Below are 19,978 nucleotides of genomic sequence, written 5' to 3' on the forward strand. Positions count from 1 at the left end.
AAGCAAGAGGAACCAAGCTAGTTGGACCCCTGTTCCCACAACTCCCTTGGCCATTTGAGAGGTATCCCATTACCTGCTATGAAAATTGTCCAGAATGCAGCAAGCCTAGAAGCAGTGCAAGGCATCCTGGGAGATCAACCTAGACTGCACACTGCTGTGTGAACACATGCTTTCTAATGTGACAGGGGCTACACCAATGCAAGCACTACAGTGTGAACATACACAGTGTATCTAAACAGGTATAATTAGACTGATTTAAGCTACAACTGTGCAGATTTTAAGTACAGACATGACACCAGTCAGTGGTCTAAGCACTAAAAAAAGAAAATGTCATTTTTGAGCCTCAAGCATTTGCCACAGATTTGCTATCGTGGATAGCACCTCTCTTTAGTTTTGTTTACTCCAGCCATGCCGGGTCCCCTGAATATTTCCTCATGTCTTTGGAAGATACACTGATTAATTTATACTTTGTGCAAGAACTGGCACCACTTCTCCCAACTTTTTCCATAAAATCTGAGTCCTAGCCAAAAGGAAGTGTTTCAACACTAGCTTACTCAAGGGTGCTATTGGGTGTTTTTCCCTCTGTTTTCCCTATGCAGAAAGATCGTAAAACCAAGTCAACAAATGCAGGAAGTTCCATGTCTTTTGGGTGGCAGCAGAGTGGAGTGAGAAAGGCATGTGGGGAAGTATATAAACCAGTAGTGCTACACAGCAGCAATGAAACAGATCGCCCTGTGCTTCAGCTGTAAACCGGGTATGTGAGTTTTTTTTCCCCTTGCTTAAACTTCAACAGCATGAATAGAATGAAAGAGTCTAACGCTCAGTGTCACAGATTCCAGTTTCATAAAACTCATTTTAATCTAAACTATGTTTGTGACCCCAGCCTGAAATTCAATTGTGTGTTCCCTGGTTTTACTGAAGTTAGAGGTTTTTTCTAACAATTCTGTAGAGCACAAATTCACAAGTATGTTATTTAGCACCCACAGGATGCTTGGTGCTGTACAGTGTATATTAGTAGATGAAGACTAATGCCAGGTTTTTAAAAGGTATTTAAGCACCTAAATATGCAGATAGTCACCTAGTGTGAAACCTGTTCTTTAGGCACCTAAATCCCTTTAAGAAATCTAGTCCATAGTCTCTGTTCCAAGGAGTTTTACAGACAAAACAGTTCAGGACACAAAGGCTAACATTTAAAGTATATGGCCTTAAAGTTAGGTAACTAACTAAATGTGGCCCATTTTCAGAGATGTTGAGCCACTCCAACTAATGGAGAATTCAGTAAGTGCTGTGCTCTGGGTGCTCAGCACCTCAGAAACTCAGCCCACATGTATAAAAGTGCATTAATATGGACTTGGCCATCTAAATTTAGATCTCTGTGTTTTAAAATATTGGCCCTTATGCACAGGCTGAGGAAATGAAGATCCACTGTGAGCGCCATTCATATTGTATGTAAGGGCTTACTGGGGTAAGTCGACCTAAGTTACGCTACTCCAGCTGAGCCATTACAAACGTTGGAGTCTGTTTTGGTCAGCCCTGATTTCAGCAAACCATTTGTGCTGTGCACTGATGCTTCTAACATTGGGTTGGACACAGAACTGATACAAGATGGAGTGGGGGGTAAGAAGCACCCCGTTGCCTACTTAAGCAAAAAGCTGACCCCGCCCCCTGAACAAAATTATGCTGTCATTGAGAAAGAGTGTTATGCCACTATCTGGGTTGTTAAGCAACTTAAATCCTAATTGTGAAACAAAAAATTTATTGCTTAACCGATCATGCCCTTTTGACATGGCTGCACCAAGCTAAGGGAACCAATTCTCATTTATTTTGTTGGAGACTAGCCCTACAGCAATTTGACATGGATATAATTTGCATCAAAGGAAAGGAGAATATAATGGCTGATGATGCCTTATCAAGAATGGGGGAACCCTAAGGTCTAATCAGGTGCATCAGTGACACCCTTTTCTATACCAGGTTTGCGTTGGGGGTCTGATGCTGACAGACCAGCTAAGGCCAGAGCCATAGGCCAATTCACTTTTGTGTGAATATCAAAGGAGTTAAATGTATTAGCATACATTCAGGCCAATTCACTTGTGTGTTAATAGAGATCAAAGGAGATATTAACTGTTTTGTTTTCACTTATCTATTCCTATTATAATGTAGTGGCAGGCATGTACATTATGTATATCCCTGTAACTAAATTACCCATCAAAGAAATCTTGTGAAATGCTAATGAAGGGCTTAAGAACTTTAACAGAAAATGCTTATTTCAAAGTAAGTGGTCATTGTGTGTGATGATCGAGGTCAAGGACTCTAAGTGCATTCCTCACTATCAGTCATCAAAGAAAAAAACCCATGTGGGTAAAGACACTAACCACTTGCTTTCTGTGTGGAAAAGCTATAAATATGGATTAAGGAAGAAATCCATCATCTCTGGACTGTTCGGATTATAACAGGGTAGAATAACTGAATAAGAAGATGGAGATCCCCGGAGTTATTCTGGGCAGCCCTGAAAAGACTTTTGGGAAATTGGCAGATTACTACATCTCTGCTACCATTTTGGACTTACAGACTTTGACTCACCCATTATTATATTTTACCTCCTTTAACCTCTCAATAACTCTCATTATTTTTTCTTAGCAAATAAACCTATAGTTATTTTACTATAGAAATTGGCTGCCAGCATTGTCTTTGCTGTAAGATCTAGAGTACCAGCTGATCCGGGGTAAATGACTGGCCTCTTGGGACTGAGAGCAACCTAAATGTGATGTGATTTTTGGTTTGAGTGACCTTTTATCACAAAGTTCAGTTTGTCTGGGTGGCAAGATAGGCTGGAGAGTCTGAGCGGACTGTCTGTGACGCCATGGTAAGACTGGTATAGTGATCCAGGAGTTCACATTTGTCACTGGCTTGGTGAAAACTAAGTATAGAACATACAACCAGTTTGGGGTGTCTGCCCTTGTTTTCTGAAAGTCTGCCCTGAGATACTCGCTCACAGCGGTGAGCCGCATCAGACTACATTAAGCTGTGATGGGATTTATAAACTCCACATTACAAGTGATGGTTTAAGGGGAGCCGAGGAGTCCAACTAGCCCATTCTGTACCACCTGGAGGGGTACAGTTGCCAATTTTGGTTGGATGTATTCCTGGTGATTTCATCACATGACATAATCTTTAATTAAAGATTAATCTTTAATTCCTAGAGACTCCAGGCCAATCCTGGAGGGTTGGCAAGCCTATGGAGGGGAGACAGACAATTCTGGAGTGGATCCTTCTGGGTAGAACCAAACTGGGTGGTTCCTATAAAGAAAGGACTGTAGGGCACTAGGGAGAGGAGACTCAGGAGACAGGTAGGTGGGAGTTTTTCTTTCTGTGGGAAAGAAACCACGGAAATGCCTGTAGGAAAGATCTGGTATTGATTGATTTAATGAGTCTGAGGACCCGCGAAATTGATGGCAGTGCACTCTCCAGCTGACCCCAGTATTCCACCTCTCTGAGAAGAGTACAGGAAGTTGACTGGAAAGCATCTCCTGTCGACGCTGCACAGTGAAGACCCCACAGTAAGTCGACCTAAGCTATGTCGACTCCAGCTACATTATTCACATAGCTGGAGTAGTTTCAGAGTAACAGCCGTGTTAGTCTGTATCCGCAAAAAGAAGAACAGGAGTACTTGTGGCACCTTAGAGACTAACAAATTTATTAGAGCATAAGCTTTCGTGGACTACAGCCCACTTCTTCGGATGCATATAGAATGGAACATATAATGAGGAGATATATATACACACATACAGAGAGCATAAACAGGTGGGAGTTGTCTTACCAACTCTGAGAGGCCAATTAATTAAGAGAAAAAAAACTTTTGAAGTGATAATCAAGCTAGCCGAGTACAGACAGTGTGATAAGAAGTGTGAGAGTACTTACAAGGGGAGATAGAGTCAACGTTTGTAATGGCTCAGCCATTCCCAGTCCTTATTCAAACCGGAGTTGATTGTGTCTAGTTTGCATATCAATTCTAGCTCAGCAATCTCTCGTTGGAGTCTGTTTTTGAAGTTTTTCTGTTGTAATATAGCCACCCGCAGGTCTGTCACTGAATGACCAGACAGGTTAAAGTGTTCTCCCACTGGTTTTTGAGTATTTTGATTCCTGATGTCAGATTTGTGTCCATTAATTCTTTTGCGTAGAGACTGTCCGGTTTGGCCAATGTACATGGCAGAGGGGCATTGCTGGCACATGATGGCATATATCACATTGGTAGATGTGCAGGTGAACGAGCCCCTGATGGTATGGCTGATGTGATTAGGTCCTATGATGATGTCACTTGAATAGATATGTGGACAGAGTTGGCATCGGGGTTTGTTACAAGGATAGGTTCCTGGGTTAGTGGTTTTGTTCAGTGATGTGTGGTTGCTGGTGAGTATTTGCTTTAGGTTGGGGGGTTGTCTGTAAGCGAGGACAGGTCTGTCTCCCAAGATCTGTGAGAGTAAAGGATCATCTTTCAGGATAGGTTGTAGATCTCTGATGATGCGCTGGAGAGGTTTTAGTTGGGGGCTGAAGGTGACAGCTAGTGGTGTTCTGTTATTTTCTTTGTTGGGCCTGTCTTGTAGGAGGTGACTTCTGGGTACTCGTCTGGCTCTGTCAATCTGTTTTTTCACTTCAGCAGGTGGGTATTGTAGTTTTAAGAATGCTTGATAGAGATCTTGTAGGTGCTTGTCTCTATCCGAGGGATTGGAGCAAATGCGGTTATATCTTAGAGCTTGGCTGTAGACAATGGATCGTGTGGTGTGTCCTGGATGGAAGCTGGAGGCATGTAGGTAAGTGTAGGGGTCAGTAGGTTTCCGGTATAGGGTGGTATTGATGTGACCATCGCTTATTAGCACAGTAGTGTCCAGGAAATGGACCGCTTGTGTGGATTGATCTAGGCTGAGGTTGATGGTGGGATGGAAATTATTGAAATCATGGTGAAATTCCTCAAGGGCTTCTTTTCCATGGGTCCAGATGATGAAGATGTCATCAATGTAGCGCAAGTAGAGTAGGGGCGTTAGGGGACGAGAGCTAAGGAAGCGTTGTTCTAAGTCAGCCATAAAAATGTTGGCATATTGTGGGGCCATGCGGGTACCCATAGCAGTGCCGCTGACTTGAAGGTATATATTGTCCCCAAATGTGAAATAGTTGTGGGTGAGGACAAAATCACAAAGTTCAGCCACCAGGTTAGCTGTGACATTATCAGGGATACTGTTCCTGATAGCTTGTAATAAATTTGTTAGTCTCTAAGGTGCCACAAGTACTCCTGTTCTTCTTTTTGCGGATACAGACTAACACGGCTGTTACTCTGAAACTTGTCCTTAGACAAAGTTTCTGTTATGTTCTGGAAGCCTCTCTGACAGACCTCTGTCCATACCACCCCAGTCTGGCTTCCCTTATTTTGTAAGGTCTGTTATGGGGCCACAATGTAAGTAAATCCCTTTACATACCTACGGGTAATAGTTGGCCAGACCTATAAAGGATCTGACCTGCTTTCTTGTTCTAGAGCCAGGCCAGCTTCTAATGGCCTTTATCTTTAAAGGGTCAGGGTGAATCAACCCACTGCCCACCTTGTGGCCTATGTAGCATACTGCTGCAGTTCCCATCTTGCATTTGGAGACCTTGATAGTGAGGCTGGTGTCTCTTAGCCTTTGTAACACAATTCCCTCATTATTTAAGTGGTCTTGCCAGGAGCTACTAAAAATAGCCAAGTCATCGATAAAGGCTCTGGCAAATGTTTGTAACCCCCGCCATTTCAGGCATGCTTTCCACCTCCTCCTGAATTTGCTTCTGCATTTCCCTGTTAGCCCAGTATGCTCTGCTTGGAACTGGGCGAGGCCCCAAGTTTTGAATGGAGTCCACAATCTTTCAGTTAGACCTGGCTGGTTGGAAAATACCGGTTTGTGATAAAAAACCTGTTAAAAAGGCCAGAATTTCCTGCTTTGGGTTTGGACTTAAACCATTCCCAAACGCAATGCTTTCTAGAGGAGTTTATTCCCTGCTTTCTTTGACTAAATCAATTAAAGTCGCAGAAAGCATTTCCAGATCAGCCCAATAGATCATTTTTACTGCTATCTCCTTTTCATGGTAAGCTTTAAATCTATTGATATGCATTGTTTGCATGCTCCTCTGCCATTGGGCTTCCTTACATCATACGTGACTTTATTCACTCTTTGAATCACCTCAAAAGATCCTTCCCAATAAGCCTGCATTTTCTTTTTCCTCATGGGAATTAATATTCGCACCAAATCACCAATATCAAATGACCTTTCTTCACTACATCGATCATACTAAACTTTGAGTTTCCTGACTTTTCTTAAGGTTTTGTTGCACTAAATCCATCATAACCTGCAAATTCTCCTTAAAATGAGTGATATACTCCCCTACTGGCTGTCCTGTTTCCTCAATACTACCTTCCCAAGAGCCTCAAATCAAATCTACGGGTCCCCTCACCTGCCTCCCACACAGGAGATCAAAGGGGGCAAAGCCAGTAGACTCTTGGGATACACTTCTGTACGCATATAGAAGAAAAGGCAGCAAAAAGTCTCAGTTGTTTTCATGCCTGGTGTCATATATTCTCAGTCCCATTTAAAGTTCCATTAAATCTTTCCAACTCAAGGTGGACTTTCACTAGAGGAACAGTCACAGAAAAATCAGCCAAAGCTAAACTATTTAGATTTTTGCCAGGAGGTCTGTCCTCTGCTCTTACCACACTTTGTTTAACCTAAGTGAGACTTGTGATGCCGCGTCCCTCCATCCTGTACACTCAATGCCATTCATTCTTGCACTCTTAATAAATTCTTCACTACCTTCCCAAGACTCAGTTCTAATATAATTTACGAGGCTATTCTCCTCCACTACAATTTCCTCTGCAATCAAGGGGGTAGCATTGGCACTCTCGGTGGTAGCATTGGTGGGGGTTGTGGGTGCAGATTCTGGGGGCAACTTTAAGTTTTGGGCAAGTTTTATATGGCCAGGAGCCCCAGAGTGATGGCAGATTGCCTGTTTTCCCTTAGAGTAAGAGATTTCAATATCTGGGCTCCCTTGAGGTTTTTTTAACAAAGTTGGGGTTAGGTTTATTCCTAGACCCACTCATCCCCTTTGACCTGGGGAGCAGAGGGATTACCCTTCCCCTGAAAGTTTACATCCCTCCTCAGCCCTTGACTCAATATACTCATCAGCAATTTCTGTTGCATTCTAAACTGTGGATTTTTTTTGTCACAGATGGCCATTTTTACTTCATCAGTGGGTCTCCATAACAACTGCTCTTGTGCCATTAAATCAAACAGCTTGTCATAGCGACCTTCAGACCCTGCCAACTATCCATTTTTTTCACAAAACTACGCATCATATACACATATTCCACATGAGTGATATTGTCAGACATGTTAAGATTTCTATACTTCAGTCGATAGGACTCAGGAGTGATCTTAAACCTTTTCAATATGGTTACTTTAAAGTTCTTATACATCATAGCATCACTAACCTCCATTTCATTAAAAACTTGTCCGGCTTTTCCAGTCAACTTGCTTAAGAGGATAGGCATCCATTTATCCTCTGGAATCTTATGGATTTGTCACAGTCTCTCAAAGGTGGACAGGAATTTTTCAATGCGGTCACTCTCATGATAAATTGGACAGGCTTTCTCCCATTCCTTGCTGTTCAGAGGGAATGTTGCCACAGTCTGAGGCTGCTCCTTTTGCTTCCCCAGGAATGGGAGCTTCTTGCTCAGCTGTTACCTGCTCCATGCGTCTTTGGTGGGCTCTCTCCTCAACTTCCTCAATTTCTTTCTTCTCCTCGATTTGGTGTTCCACCATTTCTTTTTCATGCTCACGTGCTTGTTCAGCTTTCAGGAGTCACAGGCGGGCCAGTTCCGCTGCAGCAGGGGAGTCTTTTGATGCCTAGTCACGGATTATGAGCAAAGCTCTCAGTTCCTGATATGAGTTTTTCTTCTTAAAATATAACCCCCTTTGTGAGCAAAACTCCTCAAAGTCTTTTCTCCCAAGACCCTCATATGACTGTGATTCATTCATTTTGACTGATCTTTAACGCTTAGAACTCTCAATATCAAATTTAAATTTTCATCTTTAAGCCCAATTGATTCGTAGCATGTGAATTCTGTGCCATGTGAATTGGCCTACGGCTCTGGCCTGAGCCGCTCTGTCAGCATCACAACAAAGAGATTAAAAAGAGGCTGAATAACTACAGGGGAAGTTTAGAGAATGCCTGTGGTTTTATTATGAGGGCCTTTTTCTGCAAACCTTTGCTCAGCTCAGCATCCCTAATTGGCAGAAGCAGTTCTACTAGTCTAGACTAAACATTTTCATCATTTTCCAAATTGAGCATTTCCTCTAGTGTGACTGTGATACCCTGTACTGCATGCTCTCCACTTTTGTATGGTTATGATATATTTTGTGCAAAGTATGTCTTGTGAGGTATCATTTGAAAACTCAGAATCTGCTGAATATTATTATTTTGTTGAAATGTGTATAACACGGCATGTAAAATTATGAGACTTGGTTATATGATTGTTACTAAAACAAGTTGTGGTTCTGGGTAATGCCCACAAACCCACTTTTCAGAGACAAAGACACACTGGCAACCCCAGACAACAAAGTCAGATGAGCTATCACATACTTAACCGGCCAGCTGCCAGCAGGGGAGAAGGTATAAACCAGACATTTATATTGCATCCCAAAGACAGTTCGAATCTCACGTACAGGGGACTTTTTGTCTACATGCCAGTAGGGGGCCATCCTCAAAGAGAGGAGGAGGGTATAAAAAAATAAGGGACAGTGACCTCCATGTCATCCCTCTCCTCCATCTCTCTGCTCACGGCATCAAGGAATATCTGAAGAACATTCAACTGGGTGTGGATGCCTGTATGAAAGGAAATCTAGTCTGTGAAGTGTTGCAGCTTATGGTGAGAGACATTTTGCTTTTAAGTTCAATTAGGTGTTAGCTTGTGGTTTTATCTATTTTTCATGTAACCAATTCTGACTTTTATGCCTTACCACTTATAATCACTTAAAATCTATCTTTCTCTAATTAATAAACATGTTTTATTGTTTTATCTAAACCAGTTTGATTGAAGTGTTTGGGAAATCTCTACTTAGGTCAACAAGTCTAGTGCATGCTCATTACCCAGTGTCGGAATGATGGACTATCTATGAGCTTACACTGTCCAGGAAAGTACTGAACAGTGTAAGACACACATTTCTGGGGCAGCAAGGCTGGGACTGGGGATATACTGGTCTTACCCAATATGTAATTCATGGATGGCTGGGCATAGCATTCATGTACTCAGCTGGGGGTGACTTTAAATACTGGTGACCGTGAGTGAGAAGAACTTGAAGTGGTTGCTGTTCAACAGCAGAGCAAAGTAAAAGGCATCCCAGGCTGGAGAGCTAAGAGGACACAGCAGTCCATCAGTCCAGACTGCACCCTGGGGAATGTAAACAGTGACTATAGTCCTTTTGCAGACTTTACACATCCTGTGTCCAAATACAAGAGTGCTTCATCATGAGTAGATTGTGCAAACATTAAGGCAATGTATCCTATGGTCCCCCTATGTTTAACAACTACCAAGACTGAATTGCATTGGCTCAGTTGTGTTATTCTGTGTGACAGTCTCTGGTGGACTAATGCAACAGTACCCTGTGAACTGCAAGAATGACATCTAGTCACATACTGAACTACCAATGTGCTGGAGAGGAAGCCTTTATAACACATGTACTATCCTAAAAATACAAGCCAAATATTAACTAACGCGTAGGATGCTTAGCAGAACTTTCCCCCATCACTCTTTGTTATGTCCCATTACAATCCCTAAAAAATTCGCTCTACCTCCATGGTGTTTACATATTCAGTTGTGTAAAGACTGTTACCATGTTCCCCACCCAGCCCTTTGTCATCACTAACCCCAGCTCTGGGTACTTAGCTTTTTTGAGCTTTCCTCACTGGTCAGTCCCTCATCCCCTGAGGTTTTTGTGGCTCTTCTCTGAATTGCCGCTACTGACTCAGATATCGTTCCAGATCAGAGGTGAACACAGGGTTCCAAAATGGCAGGCCAGAGCTGTCTAGTAAGGGAGTCCCACCTCCCTGCTCTGAGATGTGGTGACTCTCCACATGCAGCCCACTAATTACACTGCCTTTTAAAAAAAAATGTGCTGCCATCTCCTAACGCCAGCTCCCCAGACTGACTGCTCGCTCTCATCCCCAGGTGTCTGTTTAAAGCCTTTCTACACAAAATGAGGAACCTGACTGTGTGTGTGCTCGCCCTAGCGCTGATGGCACAAGGTGAGTCCCCTGCTTATAAAGCCTCAGTTGCTTCTCACCATCCTTCATGTTTTCTAATTGACCCTTTTGTTCAATAAGAAACCTTAGAAGGGAAAAGTTAGACAAAGGTAGTTCTACACCTTACAGCAGGGTGTAGGGTACAGACGCTGTATGCCCAGCTAGCTCAGCTATAAACAGCAGTGCAGGCAGTGAGACTCTGCTTATGTGAGTACAGTGCTCTACACACCTGAACCCTAGGGTGTGTACACTGCACAGCTCTCTCCTCGCCCAAGCCGTGCCTCCCTCATCTGCACTGCCATTTTTAGACATTATTGTCCCACTGCCTCCCGCCTGTGGAGCTTTTCTCTGCTGCATGGAAAGACTCTGCTGGTGGGAAAAGGCTCTGGTGGGCACCTTTCCCCACTGCCTCCCCCTGCCAGAGCTTTCACTGCTGCGTGCAGCTACACACCACAGTGGGGGTGCACCCTGCCTAATGCAGCTTGTTACTATGCTATGCATACCCCACACATTACCACAAGTTCAGACAAGTGTAAACAAGATCGGACACAGATCCACCCTTCTCTTGCCACCAACGCTGCATGTTTCCATAGCTAGATATCTATCTATGCTACTTAATATCACCCCATTTCCATAGTATCCAATCACCTCACAATCCTTGATGTTTTTACCTTCACAATACCCCTAGGAGGCAGGGCAGTGCTATTATCCCCATTGTACAGATGGGGAACCGAGGCACAGAGTTGCTAAATGACTTACCTAAAATCACACAGGAAGTCTATTGCAGGCCAGAGAAATGAACCCAAGTCTCACAAGTTCCAAGCTAGTACTCTACTGCAGGGCCACCCTTCTGTTCTATCTCCCCTGCCCCCACAAAGAAAAATTGGTGGGAAGGCCTTGCATTTCAATCACTCCTGAGTGGAAGAAGGGACCTTGGCCTTCGTCCTGTTGAACCTCTGTGTTTTGTCTCCTGCCTCCTTTAGCCGTTGTGTCTCTGGAGTGTTATTACTGCCCTAATGGAGGAAGATGCTCCACCACTGAGAAATGTAGGATGAACCAGGATCAATGTATTACAATGTTCTTCCCTTCCACTGGTAAGTAGGATAGAGTCAGTGGAACAGGTTGGGGTCACAGACATTTCAGATTATAGACTCATAGACTTTAAGGTCAGATGGGACCCTCTTGATCATCTAGTCTGATCTTCTATACATTGTAGGCCACAGAATCTCACTCACCCACTCCTGAAATAGACCCATAATCTCTGGCTGAGTTACTGAATTTCTCAAATCTTGGTTTAAAGACTTCAAGTTACAGAGAATTTACCATTTAAACTAGTTTAAACTTGCAAGTGACTCATGCCCCATGCTGCAGAGGAAGGCAAAAAAATTCCCAAGGTTTCTGCCAATCTGACCCAGGGGAAAATCCTTCCTGAACCCAATTATGGTGAGCGGTTAGACCCTGAGCATGTGGCAAAGACCCATCAGCCAGACACCTGGGAAAGAATTATCTGTAGTAACTCAGAGCCCTCCCCATCTATGTCCTATCACCAGCCATTGGAGATATTTGCTGCTAGCCATCACAGGTCAGCTATATGCCATGGTAGGCAGTCCAATCATGCCATCCCCTCCATAAAGCTCAGTCTTGAAGCCAGTTAAGTTTATTGTACTCACTACTCCCCTTGTAAGGCTGTTCCAGAACTACACTCCTCTGATGGTTAGAATCCTTCATCTAATTTCAAGCCTAAACTTGTTGGCCAGTTTACATCCATTTGTTCTTCTCCACATTGGCGCTTAACTTAAATAACTCCTCTCACTTCCTGGTATTTATCCTTCTGATGTATTTATAAAGAACAATCATATCTCTCCTCAGCATTCTTTTGGTTAGCCTAAACAAGCCAAGCTTTTTGTGTCTCCTCCCATAAAGTAGGTTTTCCATTCCTCAGATCATCCTAGTAGCTCTTCTCTGCAGCTGCTCCAGTTTAAATTCATCTTTCTTAAACATGGGAGACCAGAACTGCACACATTATTCCAGATGAGGTCTCACCAGTGCCTTCTAATGGTACTAACATTTCCCTGTCTCTATTGGAAATACCTCTCCTAATGAATCCTAGGTCTACACAAGCCTTTTTCACAGCCACATCACATTGGTGACTCATAGTCATCCTGTGAGCAACTGATATACCCAGGTCTTTCTCCTCCTCTGTCATTTCCAACTGATAGTTCCCAGCTTATAGCAAAAATTCTTGTTGTTAGTCCCTAAATGCATGACCTTGCACTCTGCATTATTAAATTTCATCCCATTTCTATTACTCTGGGTTTCAAGGTCATCTGGACCTTCTTGTATGAGATTCCGGTCCTCCTCTTTATTGGCAATACCTCCCAACTTTTTGTCATCCGCAAATTTTATTAGCGCATTCCCACTTTTTGTGCCAAGGTCATTAATAAAAATGTTAAATAAGATTGGTCCCAAGACCAATTCCTGAGGAACTCCACTAATAACTTTCTCCAACCTGACAGTTCACCTTTCAGTGTCACCTGTTGCAGTCTCCCCTTTAACCAGTTCCTTATCCACCTTTCAGTTCTCATATTAATCCCCATTTTCTCAATTTCATTAATAATTTCCCATGTGGAACTGTATCAAATGCCTTACTAGACTTCAGGTAGATTAGATCTAGTGCATTTCCTTTGTCTAAAAAATCAGTTATCTTCTCAAAGAAGGAGATCAGGTTGGTCTGGCATGACCTACGTTTTGAAAAATCATGTTGTATTTTATCCCAATTACTGTTCACCTCTATTTCTTTAACTACTTTCTCCTTCCAAATTTGTTCCAAAGCCTTGCATACAATTGAGGTCAAACTAACAGGCTTATAGTTTCCTGGATCACAATTTTTCCCTTTCTAAAAAATAGGAACTATATTAGCAATTCTCCAGTCATAGGGTACAACCCGTGAGTTAATGGATTCATTAAAAATTCTTGCTATTGGGTTTACAATTTCATGTGCCAGTTTCTTTAATATTCTTGGATGGAGATTATCCGGGTCTGCCAATTTAGTCCCATCAAGCTGTTTGAGTTGGACTTCCACCTCGGATGTGGTAATTTTTGCCTCCATAACCTCGTTCTCATTAGCCACACTGCCACTACACCTAAGCTCTTCATTAGTCTCATTAAAAACTGAGACAAGAGACGAAGTATTTGTTTAGATGTTGGGCCATGTCTAGATCTTCACCCCATCCTCAGTGCTTAGCGATCCCACTTTTTCTTTCCTTGTTTTCTTACTAATATGGCTGCTGAACATTTTACTATTGGTTTTAATCCCCTTTGCAAGGTCCAACTCTACTTGGCTTTTAGCAGGTCTCACTTTATCCCCGCACTTTCTGACCTCTGAGAGGGAGCTTTCCTTGCTGATCTCTCCCATCTTCCATGCCTTGTAAACTTTCTGCTTTCTCTTAATCACCTATCTGAGATCCTTGTTCATCCAGCTTGGTCTGCAATCCTTCCCAACAAATTTTTTACCCTTGCTTTGCATGCAGGCTTCAGATAGTTTCTGCAACTTTGACTTACAGTAATTTCAAGCCTCCATCTCATTCAGATCGTTGAGTTCTTCAGTCCAGTCCACTTCCCTAACTAATTCCCTTAATTTTTTGAAGTTTGCCCTTTTGAAATCAAGGATACTAGTGCAGATCTATTTTTGTTTATCCTTCCATTTAGTTTAAACTGAATTAGCCCATGATCACTTGAACCAAGATTGTCCTCTACAACCAGCTCTTCTATGAGGTCTTCACTACTAAAATGGCATCACCGCTTGTTGGTTCAGTGATTATTTGGTAAAGAAATCTGTCAGCTATCACATCCAGGAAAATCTTGGTTCTCCCATCTATATCTGGGAAGTTAAAGTCTCCCATAATCACACAATTCCCAGTAGTATTTTTTTCATTAATTACATTAAAGAGGTTTCTATCCATATCCAAATCAGATCCTGGTGGTCTGTAGCACACCCCAAGCACTATCCCAGGGAAACCTCTAGTAGCTTTCTTCCCCAAAGTGATTTTGGCCCAAACAGACTTTGACTTATCCATTCTATCACTCCTAATTTCTTTACAGTCTACCTCATCGTTAACATACAATGCTAGTACACCACCTTTGCCTTTATTTCTGTCTTTCCTGAACAGCACATACCCTTCAATACCTGTAACTCCAGTCATGACTATTATTCCACCATGTTTCTGTTATCCCTATAATATCTTGTTTCACTTCCTGCACCAGTAGTTCTAGTTCCTCCATTTTGTTACCCAGGCACCTTGCATTGGTGAACAAATATCTTAATTGTTGATGCTTTGCTTCGCCCACATTCCTCGCCCAACGGGGTACAATCATTCTACTGCCAGTATTGCCTCCCTGACTGTTAGCTTCATTGGTATTGGCACTATCTTTCCTCTTAATGGCAATTCTCCTATTCACTGTGGTTCCCTTTTCCATTGCTGTATCCTTTCTTACTTGATTTTTCTCCTGCTCAATGACAGAATCAAGTGTGGAGATTACATGAGCATCTCCCAACCATCTTCCCCGAGTTCCTAGTTTAAAGCTCTTTTAATCAGTTCTGCCAACCTCCATCCCAGAAGTCTTTTTCCCTCCCCACTTAAGTGGAGTCCATCCCATGAGAACAGTCCTCTGTCCATGAATGCCTCCCAGCGGTCAAACATCCCAAAACCCTCCTTATAGCACCACTGCTTGAGCCATCTGTTCATCATCATAATCTTGTCTTGCCTTCATTTTCCTTCTCTAGGGAAGGGAAAAATCCCACTAAAGATCACCTGAGCCTCCATTTCCTTAGGCATCTTCCCTAGCCTGTCATAGTCTCCCTTGATACATTCCAGTGTGAATCTAGCTCTATCATTTGTTCCCACATGAGGGGGAATCAGTGGAATTTTTTCTGCTCCCGTTAAGATCCTCTTCAGTCTCAGGTCCACAGCCTGTGTCTTAGCTCCTGGCAGACAGCACACCCTTTCTGTTCTCCAGATCAACTCTGGTGACAGGCCTGTCTGTTCTTCTTAATAGGGAGTCCCAGTAACGTAAACCGGCCTCTTCCTGGTCATGGTGTGATTCTCTGGCCTTCCTTCTGTTCTTTCTGTCTGCAAGTCCTCTTGTCTTTTGTTCTCCCTTGCAATCTTCTGTGAGTCAGCCTGTATCCTCCTGGGGCTCTGCACTTTGGGTATCTACATTGACTCTTCCCCTCTTCTTACAGGTCCAGCCACTCTTCTCTTCTTCCTTGCCCTCCCTCCTTCAGTTACTGCCTGCTGTGCCAAGTCAACAAACCTGTTCCTGAGCTCTATTTCTCCTTCACTAGCCAGTCTTTTCCTCTGCCTGGTTCTCATAGTCATATGCTTCCACTGGCCACTTTCCTCATCCAGCAGTCTCCCCTCCGAGTTCTTCAGTCCAGCTTGCATCTGCACATTTTGATTTTTTCCTTTAGCCTCCTCTCTCCTTCCCTCCATCACCTGCTTGAATGCCCTTCGGAACTCAACCATAGTGTCCACCTGCATCTCCAAACCTCAGATTTTCTCTTCCATCAGCTCTATCAGGCAGCACTTCATACAAACAAAGCTTTTTTCGGGTACTCTCCAGGATCATGTACATCACAGAGCTTCCACATCCAGTCATTTTCATTGTCTCTTTCATTCCTTCAATCGCCACCACTACTACCTCTGTATCCATCATAGTCTTCCCACCTAAACGCCTGTCAAGGAAAAATAAAAACAAAAAAACAAGACCAAAAACCCAAATACCAGAACAAAAACAAAACACCACATGCTCCCTTCCCCAAAGTCCCACTCAAACTTCCCTGTTTACAGCTCTGTTTGCTGGCTCCTGTGATATGAAGCTAAGTGTTCAGCAGCCATGATGGGTCAAGCCTAAGTCTTTGACCAAGTTCCCCAGCCATGGATGAGTGTGGGAAGGGCCTGAAGAGAATTAACATTGATCCAGCCCAACCCTGCCCATTGTACCCAGAAGGAAAGCTGCTGGATAACAGCTATGGTGCCACAAGAGGCAATTAGGTGTAAGATGGGAAACTGAGAGACAAAGCAACAAGGGAAGAGGGAAGATAAACAGGGAGAAATAGCAAGGAAATGGATAAGGAGGAAGGGAAGAATAGAGGAGCAGAGGGAGGGGATAGAAGAAAGAAGAAAGGTGGAGAAGCAGAAGGTGAAGAGGGAATACGTGGTGGCATCACCCAAGTATGCCCAGTCACAAAATCCCTGGAGGTATTCCATCTCCCCCCCCCCTCTCTCTTCCTGTCTCCCAGGTAAATTCGCTAAGCGATGCTCCTCGACGTACGAATGTCAAATCTTGATGGCCATGGGGGGGTCTGCAGTGCAGGTCATTTGCTGCGACTCAAACCGGTGCAACCAATAGACAGGAGCTCCTGCACTCTCAAAACCAACACCAGCAGGATGTCCCTCTCCCCCTGCAGTGTGACTGGAAATCCTCACTGAGGGGCCTTGTTATCATCTCTCTCTCCCACTTTATTCTTATTTTAGAGAAGAACACGTATTAACTGTGGATGTTTTCAGCAGCTGTACTAGTGACTCCATGGGCAGCACTAATAATAAAGGATATTACAGCCCCAAATCAGCTGCAGTGACTTTGGCTTTATGTCCGTGTACTAACAGTTTTTAAATGCGACAACCTTTCCCATTTAACTGGTGCACATAAAGGTGGAGGCTGATAATGCAGGTTACAGACAGGTGCTGCAAGCTTTCCCCATACACAGCTCTCAATTCTGATCTGTAGCACACCTGTCATTCCACTCCTGGATTTACTGTATTTCTGCCAGCTTATCTCAGTCCTGTGCCATGGTATCTCCTGCTATTCAGTAACTTACATACACCAACACAGGTTACTGCTAATTCCTTTTATTCCTGCACTGGGGAAGTACCTGCTATTCCAGCCCTGGAATCCTCACACAGCTTTGCCAATGACCTTCTAACTTGCGCTGGAATAGCCCCTGTTATTCCAGTTCTTGCCTCCCCACAGATATCTGCCAATGCCCCTCAGTCCTTCCCTACCATATCCCTTGCAGTTCTGGGCTCCCCACCCAGCTCTGCTAATGCATGTGAAAGGATTCCATGAAACCTACTGAGATAAAATTTCTGAATGAAGAGGACCATACAGCAGAATACAAGTTTCAAGTGAAGTCTTCCCTTAAGAATGGTAGGACCTAGTGGTTAGCCCACCCCATCACATGGCATGGCATGGCTTTTTGAGGGTTTGAAAGGCCCAATAGATATACATATAAGGACCTAATCAGGATATGGATAGAGAAGAAGTGCTCCCAGGAATGAATGCTGCTTGGAGGGTGTCACTGTATCTTGAAGGGCCTGGGGCTAGGAGCCTTGCAGAGAGGGTTACTCCTGGGGGAATTCTGCACCAAAAAATAAAAAATTCTGAGCACAATATTTTATAATTCTGCAAATTTTATTTGTCAAAATAACACTATATAAATCATGCCAGTTTCAATTATTTCAGTAATTTATTTCAAAATACCTGTCAGCAAGTATGTCTGCAACAATACAGACACACACAGGAGTAGAAAGTTAAAGAAACCCCTATGACGACCCAGTTCCTGTTTATTGCCCCCCCTTCCCCACAGAGCCCAGCTGCGGCCCCTCCCAGCCCAGACACTCCCCCCCCCCCCCCCAGCTGCAGCAGCTCCCAGCCCAGACACTCCCCCCCACCCCAGCTGCAGCCCCTCCCAGCCCAGACACTCCCCCCACCCCAGCTGCAGCCCCTCCCAGCCCAGACACTCCCCCCCACCCCAACTGCAGCCCCTCCTAGCCCAGACACTCTCACCCTCTACCCCCCCAGTGGCCAGGGATCCAGAGGGAGAAACAGCCTGATGCTGGGTCCCAGGCTTGTGTGGAGTTTCCTGCGCGCCGCCACCTCCTTCCTTCAGGGCGTGCTGAGAATTGCAGCTGCTGGGAACCCTCCAGTTCCCTCTGTCTCACTCCCCCGGCTTATCTTCTATTTGCAAGCTGGGCTCTGGCAGGTCCAGTGGGCTCTAATGGCGGCCAACATCTCTGCAGTCCATTTTGGGAGGAGGGAGGAAATGGATTTCTGTCTAAGGAGAAAGCAAGGGATTAATAAATACAGCCCAGTTTCACAGAGGAGAGCTGGGGACTCTTGCTTCAGGATGGACTGTAAAAGGAGTAACCCAGAGGAGGAACTGGGATGGGTTCCAGAAACAGATTCTTTGCAGGTGTAGGAAAAGAAGAATCTCCTTGAGAAAGGAGCTAGAGATTGCTAATTGGACTGAGCCTGTGATAATGAATGGCCATAGGTGTTAAGGAGAAAGATCCTACTAATGTTCATGGCAGTCATTAATAAATTAGACCTTTGGAATGGTTGGAGCTCTTTGATAAAAAAAAGGCATGTCTACATTTATTTATAATCTGGGTGAAGGCAGTGATGCAGGGCTCAGCTGTGACACCCCACCAGACTGAAAGGGAGTGTATTGGGTGACTCCATACCATCATAAAGACAAATAAACTACTCTGTTGACACTACCAACCTCCAGTTCAGAAAATGGACACTGAATGTATGATGCTGAAGAAGAATAAAGTGGATGCACAGTAAGTGTGTTTACCTAATGCATTCTTTAAAAAAATAAAATAAAATAAGACCCCCAACTACAAAATGGGGACTAACCGGCTAAGTGATCATACTGTTGAAGAGGACCTGTGGGTTATGATGCATCACCAAGTGCATGAGTCAACAATGTGGCATAGTTGAGGGTGACCTGATAAGTCTTCAAATATATTAAGGGCTGCTATAAAGAGGATGGTGGTCAATTGTTCTTGTTCCACATTCAGTGGACATGGAGAAGTAATCGGCTCAAGGAAGATTTGGTTAAATAGTAGAATTTTTCCCTAACTATAAGGGTAATTAAGCTCTGGAATAGGTTTCCAAAGGAGATTGTGGAAGCCCTGTCATTGGAGGTTTTTAAGAACATGTTGGACAAACCCCTGTCAGGGATAGCCTAGGTTTACTTGGTCCCTCCACCGTGCAAGGGGCTGGACTTGATGACTTCTCAAGGTCCTTTCCAGTCTTACATTTCTTTGAAAGCTTAATGTCTGGTATTTACACTTGTACAGGACTGATGACAATTACACATCTCCAGCATCCTGAAGTAAAAGCTTTCGCAGAGTGACATTAAGTGTATGGGCTGATTCCTGCCACCAATCACATGGGTGGGAATTAAGAACTCCACTAGCTTACAATCACTCTGTATTCACTGTGCGCTGGTGTAAATGATTATAAAGACACAGGGCAATGGAGAATATGGCCCATCATGGTGAGTTCTACCCTCAGTTACACAGTATTGCCAAGCTCAAGTTTCAGAAATCATGAGTCAGACCCAACAAACCATAAGCTTGGCTTAAAAAAACCCTTTGAATATTCTACATAGTAAGGAACCACCTGGCTGCTTCCCTGAGTCAGTATGTTAGTTATACGGCTAAAGAACAGGTAGTCCCTATCCACCATCTTGCCATGATCTGCTCTATATTTCAGAGTAGAGTGTTAGAGCTGGTGGAAGATGAAGCCAAATATATAAATAAAAGTCAATGAAAAAAATAGATCAGCCTCTTTTCAGGGAGATCGTCCTAGA

At 43.7% G+C, this 19,978-nt stretch overlaps 1 protein-coding gene across 1 annotated transcript; it reads left to right on the forward strand.

The window, feature by feature from the left end:
• The first annotated feature begins 689 nt into the window (after positions 1 to 689).
• LOC128830632 (secreted Ly-6/uPAR domain-containing protein 2-like) lies at positions 690 to 16,874 on the forward strand. Its single transcript, XM_054016500.1, has 4 exons — positions 690 to 754; positions 10,241 to 10,317; positions 11,298 to 11,408; positions 16,616 to 16,874. Exons 2-4 carry the CDS (start codon positions 10,269 to 10,271, stop codon positions 16,723 to 16,725), a joined length of 270 nt encoding a protein of 89 aa, XP_053872475.1. The 5' UTR covers positions 690 to 754; positions 10,241 to 10,268; the 3' UTR covers positions 16,726 to 16,874.
• Positions 16,875 to 19,978: the final 3,104 nt, after the last annotated feature.

Source organism: Malaclemys terrapin, chromosome 1 (assembly GCF_027887155.1).
Source record: "Malaclemys terrapin pileata isolate rMalTer1 chromosome 1, rMalTer1.hap1, whole genome shotgun sequence".
In the NCBI taxonomy this organism is placed as follows: domain Eukaryota; kingdom Metazoa; phylum Chordata; order Testudines; family Emydidae; genus Malaclemys; species Malaclemys terrapin.